Source organism: Natator depressus, chromosome 1 (genome assembly GCF_965152275.1).
Source record: "Natator depressus isolate rNatDep1 chromosome 1, rNatDep2.hap1, whole genome shotgun sequence".
Lineage (NCBI taxonomy): Eukaryota > Metazoa > Chordata > Testudines > Cheloniidae > Natator > Natator depressus.
Genome location: NC_134234.1, coordinates 131,739,565 through 131,751,627, shown reverse-complemented (window position 1 = coordinate 131,751,627; position 12,063 = coordinate 131,739,565). Strand labels below are relative to the sequence as shown.

Genomic DNA, 12,063 nt, shown 5'->3' with positions numbered 1-12,063 from the left:
AATACTTCCATGGGTGCTGGGGTAGCACACATACTGGAAAGGGGACTGTGACAACCTTTTACACAGTTCAGTGTGCATTCCCCATGCAAAATTGGCAGTGTATAAGTAGGAGGCAGGGCTAGTGACTTAGACTCTCCATGTCCCCTTTGGCAAGTCTGTTGCTGCTAACAGTGCTAGACTTGCTCATTTCTTGTGCTCTTGACTGCAGTTGTGGCTAGAAACAACAGTAGAACTCAGATTCTGTGATGAAGTCACTTGGCTGTTTGTTCACTTTTTAATGGTGATCACTTTGTGAAAATAAATAAATGGTTAGGAGGAGCAGGAAATATCAGGGCAAGGTGCCACAATGTGTTCGCAAACTTGGCTTCTTGCTTCTAGAAACCTGGATTCCAATGCAATCTCCGGTCACAAGAGAAATTTGACTTTTGGCCTCTTCTTATTTATTTATTCCTATTATGAAAATTGCTACACTATGCAGCATGACTTATAGTCTCTCTCTGCTCCTGAAGGGCTCAGGAGCTGAATAGTAGGAATAATGGAGCAAGGCTGTATGGGGAAACGTGTCTACTACATACTCTTCTTATAACTGATTCCAGCAAGTATATTATTCTCTTATTTTCATGACTATTAAATTCATTGGTGCTCTATTTTTGATAAAATAATACCATAAATTAATTGAAAAACAAAAATATCTCCCTCCCTTTTTAAAAAAAAAAAAGAATCTGGCACATACCAGGGATTCTGTATATAATGGAAATAGTCAGCAACTAAATGTGAGTTGTATGCCTGCCCTTCCCAGGAACAGCAAACTTGAAATGTTAATGTGGGTAAATCCATATCTAAAAATATGTTCTCTTAGGTAATGTACTATACTAATGAGTATGCTGTGGTGTGACTATTCTTTTGTCCTGATTTTTTCCAGTTACGGGAAGAGTTTGACCGTGGTGTAGATGTTGTGCTAGAAGAAGAACACAGCATCCATGACGTTGCTGCTTTATTAAAGGAATTTCTACGAGATATGCCAGATCCACTTCTCACCAAAGAACTTTACACTGCCTTCATCAACACACTCTGTGAGCTTTACAACCTCTTCTTTTAGTGTTTTTCCACAAGCTCAGTTCTACATGCTCTACAAGGCCACTAATAACATTTTATTTAAGAGCCTTAACACTCCCTCTACTTCCAGTTCATTACAAATATTTGTGAATTTTCCCATATGTTGCAAAGGGCTTTACTTGCTTTTGGTGTTGGATAGATACAACACAGAAAAAAAATTCTCAGCAACACGGAGGTTATTCAGTGTATATAGAAAATCACATTCTATCTATCCACGTGCATACACACACGCCCTGATTCTGTAATTGGATCTGCAAAGGCAGATTTTTATGCTCATGCAGAGTCACATGAAAATCAATGGGGCTTGCTCAGGTGGAAGAGTCTACCTCATTAGATCCAAATTTTGGATTGGGGGCTTTATGGAGTAATGAGGTAAATGATAGAGCCATGTGATTATGCCACATTTTTCATGGACTTGTTACCACTCTGCCCACTAATCCACTAATGCCTGGATTATTTCCAGTGTTGCAAACCTCTGAGCAGTTTCATACAGCCCCTCTCTAAAACAATAATCATGCCAAAGAAATGTTTCTTTTCTCCTGCCTCCTCTTGCAGAAGTTTTGGCTTATAGGCATTGAGCTGCATGAAACGTTCTTCAACTGACTTTATTGCACAATCTAGCACCTGGTTAAAGAATTCAACTTTGAATTGTTGTTTGGGGTTTCTTATGGGATTATTCCGTGCCTTGTAATCAAAATGTCGTCTTCTTTGGTGACTCTTATATTCTTGTATGGGTGGGAAAATAGCTTCAGTGTGAAGTTCTCCTGCCAACTTCTGTGCACTCTTCAGAATGTTTTGAAATCCCTCATCTGACCGGTAAGACTGTAGGTATGACTTTGCTTTGTCCAGTTGTTCCATTGCTCCAGCTATATCAAGGTCAACACGTTGGAGTCTCTTGCTTACAACATTTATTTCAAACAGTATGTCATGCCACAACACTAAGCCACACAGAAATTTGAAGTTATGTATGTTTCTGGTGATTCCATTTCCCTCTGCCACTGTTCTCCCACGAACAGTTCCCGTCATAGCATTATCCTCCATAATGGCAACTATGGCATCATCTAGCTTCCCAATTTGGTGTTTGATCGGCTTTATCGCCTCCACTCGACTTTCCCATTGTGTGGCACTCAGTGGTTTCAGTGTCAGAGAGGATGTTCCCAGATGTTGCTTCAAAATTTGCCATTGATGAGTTGATGCAGAGAAAAATACATAGATGCTTTGAATTACATTAAAAAATTCAGCAGCCTCGCTCGAAGCTGATGCTGCATCACTGACCACCAAGTTCAATGAATGAGAACTGCATGGGACAAAAAAAGCTTGAGGATTTAACTCTCGGATCCGTGTCTGCACTTCTCTGTTCTTTCCTCTCATGTTGGCACCATTATTGTAGCCCTGACCTCTCATGTCAGCTATCGCAATTTCCATATCTTCCAGCTTTTTAAGAAGCACATTTGTCATACCAGGTCCTGTAGTATCATCAATGTCAATAAATTCTAGAAAATGCTCTCTGACAGTCACCATTGCAGGGACATTTTCACTAGGTTCTGTTGTTGTTGTAAAACGCACCATTAAAGTCATTTGTTCCGTATGGCTGATGTCAGGTGTGCAGTGCAGAATAACAGAGTAATATCTTGCGGACTTCAGATCTGCCACAATCTTCTGTTTGACTTTTGTTGCCAGTAACTATATGATCTCATTTTGAATAGTTTTACCAAGGCAGTGGTGTGTGTACATTTCTTGGGTGGTGACGCTTCTTAGATGCTCCTGGAGTTCAGCATCAAACTCAGTCATCAGCGCCATAATTTTAAGGAAGTTTCCATTGTTTGGCACGTACAGCTGATCTGAAGTGCCACACAGTGCTAGATTTTGGGTAGCAAGCATTCTCACAATGGCAATGAGCCTTTTCAGAACATTTTGCCAGTAAGAGACTCTGATGCAATCATCTCTTGATGCTGATCATCTATGGTGGCCTTTAACCTTAGTCTTATCTCAAGCTCCTTCCACCTATGGAATGCTCTCTGGTGATTTGCTGCCTTCTCATGGCATGTCAGATTTCTAGCCAGATTTTTCCAGTCCTTTGTTCCTGTAGAACACAGTGTGGCTGGAACATTAGACTGGAAGAGTTTGCAACAAAAACAGTATGCAGCATTCTGGGTTTTTGAGTACATAAGCCATGACCTCTCCACTTCGTCACCATTGGGGATTTCACGCCAGTAATGTGTTGGATGGAAACTTCTATTTTCATTGTCTTTGGGGAACAGGACATTTTTCACTTGCTGTGGCCCATGCAGTACAAGGAAGTCCCTCAGGCTACTGCTCAAATGGGTCCACAGTCCTGGATCATCTTGACTTAAGGAACTAAACTCAGCAGCAGCTGTTTCTTGCGCTTCCACCACACTCTTTTCTGATCTACACTTTTCTTCAGGAATGTGCATGGTTTCATGCATTTCAGATGGAGATATGGATGCTGCAGTAGCTGCCAGGTCACCTGCACTTTGACTAATTGGAAGATCAGGTATCTCCTCACCACTCACATTGTCACTGGGGCCGGAAGGCTCACCGTGAACATTTGTGTTTATGTATCTCAGGAGAGCTTCTTCCTGCTTAGATAGAAAAGCTTCCTTTGCTTTCTTTCTTTTTCTGAATGTTGCCCCAGAAGGGCGTTTTCTTCTTTCACTCATGACTGCTGTTCTGTGCCAGCTATAGTGGATCTCAACACTTAATTGAAGGGGACAAATAAGGAGGCTGGTAGCAGGGCCTGAGTGAGGGAAGATATCATCATCTTAAGGGCCTAACTGGCTCCGGTTCTCCTCAAGTGGGTTCAGGGAAGCAGCAGGAAACAGGAAGCACCCTGAGATGCTAATGTTAATCAGTGTTAATCAGTCCAGGCTCATGGGGGTGCTAGAGAGGTAGATAAGAGGCTCCTCCTCCTCCTCTCTCTCCCTGCAACTCCTGCTGCTTTCTGTTATTCCCTCTCACCTTTTGCCTACCTGTTATGTCTCTTATGCCCTCCTTCCTCCAGCACAGCACTCCACCATCTCTGTGCATCTAGAGCAGAGAGAATACATATGCACCAGCAGCAGACACAATTTTCTACATTCTGGGTCCTAGTGGCGCCCTCCTGCCCAGTCTGGCACTTTAGGCGGCTGCCTCAGTTCACCTCATGGTAAGGCCAGCCCTGTTCCTCTCTCCTCCTGGAGCTGGGTAATTCAGGCAGTTTTCAACTCTCTCCTTAAACCAGGAATCCTCATCTGTCCTCCTGGAGCAGGCGGTAGTTAAACTTGCTGTACGAGCTTAGCCAGTTTCTCCCACAGTTGGCCCCACCTAATGCTCAGAGTCAGAGAGTTTGGCAGCCTTCTCCTGCTGTGAGGGAGGAGGTTGCATTAATGCTCCCCTTCTCCTAGCTCATTCCCAGTTGGTTGAGTGAGAGGGGAGTTTTGCCTTTCCCCCTCCACAAGGCTCCTTAAGATTTTCTCCCAAGCACCACTTATTCCCATGAATGCTTCCTCTCTCTATCAATAACCCCTATTATATAAGGAGCTTTCAACCTTAAAGAGCCAAGCCACGTGATTGGGTGGGCTGACCGCTGGACACCACCCCATCACACAGGCCGAAACCCGAGATCCAAATCTTACACCCAGATTCAAACTTCATGGCAATTCATGGGGCCTCAGAACCATGGTTCAAAATACTCCTGCCTGTCGAGGTCTCAAGCTGAAAATCTGAATTAAAGCTCTGCCAGATTTCTGAGTGTTTAGATTTAGCCCATATAAGAAAGATGTTCAAGCTGCAAACTCATGTGTACTCAGATCCATTTGTGGGTTTCAGATTTGAGATCCTGTCTCAGGCTCATCTCTACTGTTGACTAACATTGCATTTAGAAGTATGAACTGGCTACAGACAGTGCAGAGTTTATGTGCGCTTTCTTGCTGCTTTTTAGGTTTCCTAGTCACACTCTAGGAAAGAAAGTTGTAAGAAAACTAATTAAAAATGGTTAAAGCATAAATACAAATAGAATACTTTAAAACTAAAATTCTCCTGGATGCCAGAACATGCAGCCACCAATATCCACTATATATATATATATATAAAGTGACGGTAAGGCATATTAGGCCAAACCTTACTTTTGCTTGTTTCCAATAATGTAAGCAGAATTTAAATCTGAGCTAGCAGACACTATTAATCCTACAACTCCACTATTGGCTGAGACAAGATCACAGAATAAAACAGAAATATTTTATGCAACTGATATGTATTTAAAGTTGTATCGACCTACCTTGGAAAATGTATGGGAAACATGATCAGTAAACTCCTTAAACAATTCTTTTCTTATATTATTCTTTTAGCTGGAGCACTACCGAGTGTATGTGCATTGCATTAGGTTAGTTTCAATGTTTTTCTTAGATTTTTCTTTTTCCCTCTTAGTATTAGAGCCAGATGAACAACTAAGCACCTTACAGCTTCTTATTTATCTTCTACCTCCCTGTAACTGCGACACTCTACACAGACTCCTGCAGTTCCTCTTTACGGTGGCTAGCCATGCAGAAGACAGCACAGACAAAGATGGCCAGGAGGTATGTTCAGATCATTCATGTTCTTCACTTCCGTTATTCCCTGCTCTAAGGACATATTTATAAAGATGAGAAACAGAGAGCCTACAGTCATAAGCATTAAAGATGAAATAGACTTAATATTGCCCTCCCTCTTGCCATCCAGTTGTTTACAATCATATATTCCTGAGACTGTTTTGTATTGTAGTTTTTAAATGACTCAATCAATGAGGCATCCACCACTTCCTGTGGGAGATTCAGAGCCTAATAGACTTCACTGTTAAGAAATAGCTAATTCAATCTAGCCTATTTTTTTCCTAGTTTAGTTTCATCCCATTATATAATATGGAACAAAAGGTTGTGAGTCAAAGGACCTGCTTTTTATTCCTGACTCTGCCACTGACTCGCAGTGAGACATTGGGCAAGTCAGTTCACCTCTCTCTGCCTCATGTTTGTCATATGTAAAATAGGGATAATGAGTGGGATCCATGAAGGGGTTTAAACGTTGAATGCTGAGTGTCATGGCACCTAGAAAAGTCACAGAGCAACATTGCAATCCCAAAAGCCTGAGCTAAGCACCCAGGCTCCTTATACAATGAATGGGGAGACATAGGTGCCTAAGAATGCAACCCAGAAAAGCCAGCATGCTATGCAGGGAGCTGCCTAAACTAGTCAATGGGAGATGCTGAGGAGAGGGGTGTATGCTAATCCTCTCCCCTCTCTCAGAGATGAACACTTCCCTGCAGTCTGAACTTAGGTGTCTATCTCTGCTAGTGATGGATGAATGTGAACCACACTCCTGGAATTAGGCTTGCCACATTAAATGGCCCGAGGAGTAGGGGCCTCCACTGATTTTTTTAGCTCAATGGTTAGAGGAGAGCCCTGTTCTAATCCTTCCTCTCCCTCTGTCAGAGGAGGAAATTTAAATCCAGGTCTCCCACGTCCCAGGAGAGTGCTCTAACCACTAGGATAAATGTTATAAAGTGGGTGCCTCCTCCAGCTAGATTTTGAACGAGACCCAATCCAGTAGGTGTGCTCAGAGGCCACCTATTGAATCAGGTCCAGCATGCAACTTATATGACTGAATGCCTGTCTTTCCCTGGTTCGTGAATTGCTCTGGGGCTTATGTGGGATATAGGGATCCAGACACCTAAAAGGAGTCAGCTGTGCACAAGTCCAGAGGCAGAAATGTAGGTGCCTAGAGAACTTGTACTTTGTAAACTTTGGTACTGAGTGAGTTTAGGAGCCTACAGCATTTGGTGAGAATTTTGTGGATCATCGAAGTAGAGCCAAAAGCAGGACTTAGGCACCTAGGTCTGGTATTTAGGTGCCAAGTACCTTCGCGGATCCTACCCCGTGACACACTTACTTTTGTAAAGCACTTTGAGGAGTTTGGGTGAAAAACACAGTAATTATTTATTGTTAATTATTAATGGCTTCTAGCCATAACCCCTTGAGGAACCCTAAACAATTTTTGATACAGTCAGATATTTGGATGTCTGCGGGTGAAATTTTCAAAAACATTTAAATGACTCAGGAGGACAAATCCTATTGAAAGTCAATAGTACTACAGCACTTAAGCATTTTTGAAAATCCCATCCAAAATACTGCTACTTGCACACTCAGCTAGCAGTTGGTGGAAAAGTACAGACACAATAATTAGGTATCTACCAAATTCACGGCCGTGAAAATCGAGTCACAGACTGCGAAAGCTGGTCTTACCTGTGAAATCTGGTCTCCGGCTGCCCAGCCCTGAAGGCAGAGCGGAGAGCGGCTGTTGCTGCCTGGGAACCCAGCTCTGAAGGCAGCGCCACCGCCAGCAGCAGCAGAGAAGTAAGGGTAGCAATACTATTCCTTCCCCCCCCAACCCCCCCCAATGGGATTGCGGTGCCCTTTTGGGTGCCGGACCCTAGCTTGAGAAACGCTGCAGAAAAATCACACATTTTTCATGGGTTGGTCACGGCATAAACAGCAAATTTGGTGGATGTGTGTAACACGTTTTGTAACACAGCCACAAAATTTGCTATTTATGCCGTGACCAGCCCACTAAAATTGTGTAATTTTTCTGTGATTTAAGTAGACCCCTAATAATGGAGGGTTTTTAAAAAAGAATTGGCCTGTAATAATATTTATTGTGCTAAGAATGGTGTAGAGCTATACCACTGAGACCCTGATCCTGCACTGAGTTCTGTGTTGGTGCAGGAATCCGCCCTTGTGAAACTAATCGCAGGGTTAGAGCCCAAAGCTGCTTAAGAGAGTTGGTAGAGTAGCTGTGGTAAAGGTCTGAATTCTCCTTAGTAATGCATTTGCTCAGCTGCAGGTACTCTGACAAAGCAACTTAATGTAAACCATCCTGTCAGTATTATAAGAGTCAGGGACAGTGTATGTAATTGGGCATCTGTTATAGATAATATATTATTCTGCTAACAATTATTTAAGTTAATTAAAGCCCGAGTCCTGCAAAGACTTATACAGGTGATTAATTTTATACAATCAACTCGTCCCAAAGGATTGCTTGTATGCATAATGTTAATTGTGTGCATAAGTCTTTGCAAGATTGGAGCATAAATACCTTATTTATAAAAGAAAATGCTTATTTTTAACCAAGGTGTTCATGCAATAGAATTCTACTCAACAAGATAGAACTTTAGCATGTACGTAAAGTAAGTGACCTACTGGACAAACTCAAAATAGTATTTGAAAGAATAATTATATTCTGGAAGCCTTCTGGAATAGTTTTACAGACTATTTTTTACCTTTCCCCCTTGTTTTAATGAATTAGTTGAATATAGTTCAGATGTGGGAACAAAATAATGAATATGTACATTTCTCCTCTTACACCTCAAAATCTCCCCCTCCCCCACCCCAGTTGGTCAACATCTGGAATTTACATAAAGTCTTGTTTAGTGAAGTCCTGACAGCTTTTGCAGCATTCCCAAAATAGCAGCCAGGTGGAGGCACACAGAGGAAGATCAACTGAATGACCTCTGCTCCTTGCAAATTTGACATTGGAAAATTGTCCTTAGTAATCCATATGACACATTTTTTCAGAGAATTTTTAGTCTACTCTTGTTATTATTTTGTATCTACTAGTTTAGCCAAGATCAGGTGACTTCAGGGGTAGAAGTGAAAAGAATTTTCGTGTTCAAGAACCAAACAAGGGAAAGATTAATAAAAGTAATAAGCATGATCCTCAGCTGTTTAGGTATCTTGAGGATCTTGTGTACAGAGGGATATAAGGGTTTGTATTTATTCTATCCACCTGGAAGCACCATCGCCTGTTGCAAGGAGCAGCACTGGGGACCGATTCATTGGCCTAAAGTGGCAGTACTTTGCTGGGGCTATGAGGTGAGATGTTAGGTCCTATTCTTCTACTTCCGGGCTTTGTGGGAGGAGAATGTTGCGAAAGCAATGAACTTCTTTAAGGTGAGAGAGAGAGTACCAATTAATGATCGATAGCCAGAGAAAACATGTCCCTAATTTATATTCTTTTTCTTCTAGGTTATTGGGAACAAAATGACATCTCTGAACCTGGCCACCATATTTGGGCCTAACCTGTTGCACAAGCAGAAGTCTACAGACAAAGAATTCACAGTTCAGAGTTCAGCTCGAGCTGAGGAGAGTACTGCAATCATTGCTGTTGTACAAAAGATGATTGAAAACTATGAAACCCTTTTCATGGTAGGTGAATGTTTCTTAATATTACACCAACTGATTTTGCATTTGACTCTTCAAGTCAGGATATCTTAGATGGTGTTACCAAGAAGTTGAATTGAACTATGTTCAAATAAATTATGCAAACATTGTTACACGAAGGAATGATTAGCATTGATTGAATGCAATTGGTAAGCAGGCTACATATTCTTACTTTAGGAAAAGAGCTTTGTAATGAGGGTTAAGCATTAAAAATGGGTAGATTAAAAACTTCTTGTACATAAGGGCAAATATATCCTGACTGATCATGTCCTCTCAAAGATTTAGGAAGGAACCTTGTTTAAGCTGCACAAAAATATTTATATATCTAGAGGAAGATGCTAAGTTATTTCCTAGATGATTTTTTCTGCTTCTGTGTGATTGAATTATTTATTAAGTTGTGAGTTAAACAGTGCAACTCAATGGTTAGAGGAGACCCCTGTTCTAATCCAATTAATGAAAATCCCCCACTTTGTCTGAGCCAGGAGGGAAAAGAGAAATCTTTAGTCCCTTCAAGGATTGGTACCAGCCCCCTCACCCCACGTTGACTTGAGGAGAGACAGGTGTGGGAGGTGCTCTTGGTAGGCTGACTGTTTGGGCAGAAGGGATGCAGCATAAGCCTATTGGTTCTTAGGCATCCAAAGGGAGAAGTTATAAGGAAGGCTGCAGGTTTGTCATGGAAGTCACGGATTCAATGACCTCCGTGACTTCTGCAGCAGCCGGTGAGCCTGGCTCAGGGGCAGCTCAGGCAGTCTCGGGCCACCCCACCCCGCCTCTCCAGCATCAGCAGAGTTTGGCTATGGGAGGGAGCAGGGTTGGGGTATGAGACAGGGCGAGGTGGGCTCTGGGCAGTGCTTAACTGGGGGCCTCCCCAGAAGCGATGACATCCCCCTGGCTCTGCTGCTAGGTGGAGACTTGGCCGCATCTGGCTGCAGGCACCCCCCCACACCCCCCACAGCTCCCATTGGCTGTGGTTCCCAGGCAATGGGAGCTGCGAAGCCAGCACTCTGGGCAGAGGCAGCATGCAGAGCTGCCTGGCCACGCCTCCGCCTAGCAGCTGAGCGATGGGGATGTCGCCACTTCCGGGGAGCCCCCCAGGTAAGCACTGCCCAGAGCCCGCCTCACCCTATCCTATGCTCCTACCCCCTCCCACACCCAAACTCTGCTGTGGGGGTGTGGGGGAGAGGCGCGGAGCCAGGTAGGGAGTCTGCCAGCCCCACCAACCCCCCTCCCCCCAGCACCAATGGGGTTCCCGGGCCGTGCACCGCCATGCCCCCAGCACCCCCAGCACTTGGGCTGCTCTCTCCCAGGGCACAGCCCCCCCCCCCCCCCCCCCCCGTTTTAGTCAGGAGTATATAGTAAAAGTCATGGACAGGTCATGGGCCATGAGTTTTCGTTTACTGCCCGAGATCTGTCTGTGACTTTTACTAAAAATACCCACGACTAAAATGTAGCCTTAGTTATAAGCCCTTTTCTCTGCCCAATGGCACCATTCTGGTCTGTAAAGAAAAGCTTGGTTTACAAAGAAAGAACAACCTGCACTGGACAAGTTATTGCTGCATAGTTCCCAGATGTGTTACTTAATAAAGTTGTGGCCTAGTTAAATCACATTCCTGGTGTCTTGCCTTTCTTCCTATTGTCTACAAAACTATCACTCAGTTTAGTATGATTTATGATTTTGGCTTAAGAGAGCCTCTGGGCTGGAATAACAGGATAGTGCAGGTCTGAATTGTCAGTGGTATCTTTCCTTCGTTTTACGGAGACTAATTCACACACATGTCTCGAAGAAAAAGAAAAGTTTAAGTCTTAGGAAGGTAAGAATAGTTGTGTGTTCTGTTCAGTTTTGTTTTCCATTGTAACTAAGTAGCAGCATGCATTGTATTATTGGTGATCAGTTCTCAAAACAGGAAGACAAAAGAAAGGGAACTGCAATGATAGAGCATAGTTGGGAGCTGGGGAGAAGACAGGAAAATCTGTAATGTGGTAACATAGGTTTGAGGAACATAACACAATGTGGAACATACTGCAGTGCAGGACATAGCTGGGGAGAGGACATGAGAAAGGAAGAGTGAACATGGCCTGCCAGGTCCAATAACAGCATCAGAATGAGCTGCTCTGTCTTTCTTTCATACTGTATTTCCTTCCATTACATCCTGGGCATTATTTTTTATTCTTGTTCCAGTGAAACATTAAGCAATTTGTTTTTCTTTTGCTTTTACAGTTCAGGAACATTTCTGGTATATTTTTCCTTCTAGGGAAAAAAATGATGGAACTGTGCTCCTGTGAGAGCTGCTGCTTGCTTGGAGCACTGCTGGCAATAATGATTTTGTTACAGCAGGTTTACATAAAACAAATGTTGAAGTATTATTATTTTTGTTTCACTGTATGAACATTTTATGGAACAGCCACATCTCAGCACATTACACTCTAGGCTCACATTCAGATTTTTAATGTGGAAAGGGTGGGGTTTACGGATTGACTAACCTACATATGGACTCTTTTAATTGTGACAGTTTTATTCCTTTATCTCTTCAGTGCTAGCATTTTTATCTGAAGGTTAAACTCAGTGCAGGGAAAACAGAAATAATTTTCTTTTGTTTTCTGGAGTAGCTTTTCAGTTTTTGGAGTGAGATTAAAGTCTGTGCGTCTGAATGCCAGACTAAATGGATAGCTGGATGCAAGGGAAAACTATATCTACCCAAAT

General features: G+C 42.8%; 1 protein-coding gene across 3 annotated transcripts in view; it reads left to right on the top strand.

Moving 5' to 3' along the window:
* Window positions 1-12,063, top strand: part of ARHGAP6 (Rho GTPase activating protein 6) — a 510,558-nt gene that overhangs the window by 462,846 nt on the left and 35,649 nt on the right. For all 3 annotated transcript variants that reach the window (XM_074966643.1, XM_074966664.1, XM_074966655.1), the window contains exons 7-9: window positions 923-1,073; window positions 5,542-5,690; window positions 9,168-9,347. In XM_074966643.1, the coding sequence (XP_074822744.1) occupies window positions 923-1,073; window positions 5,542-5,690; window positions 9,168-9,347 (480 nt within the window). The remainder of the gene's footprint in view (window positions 1-922; window positions 1,074-5,541; window positions 5,691-9,167; window positions 9,348-12,063) is intronic.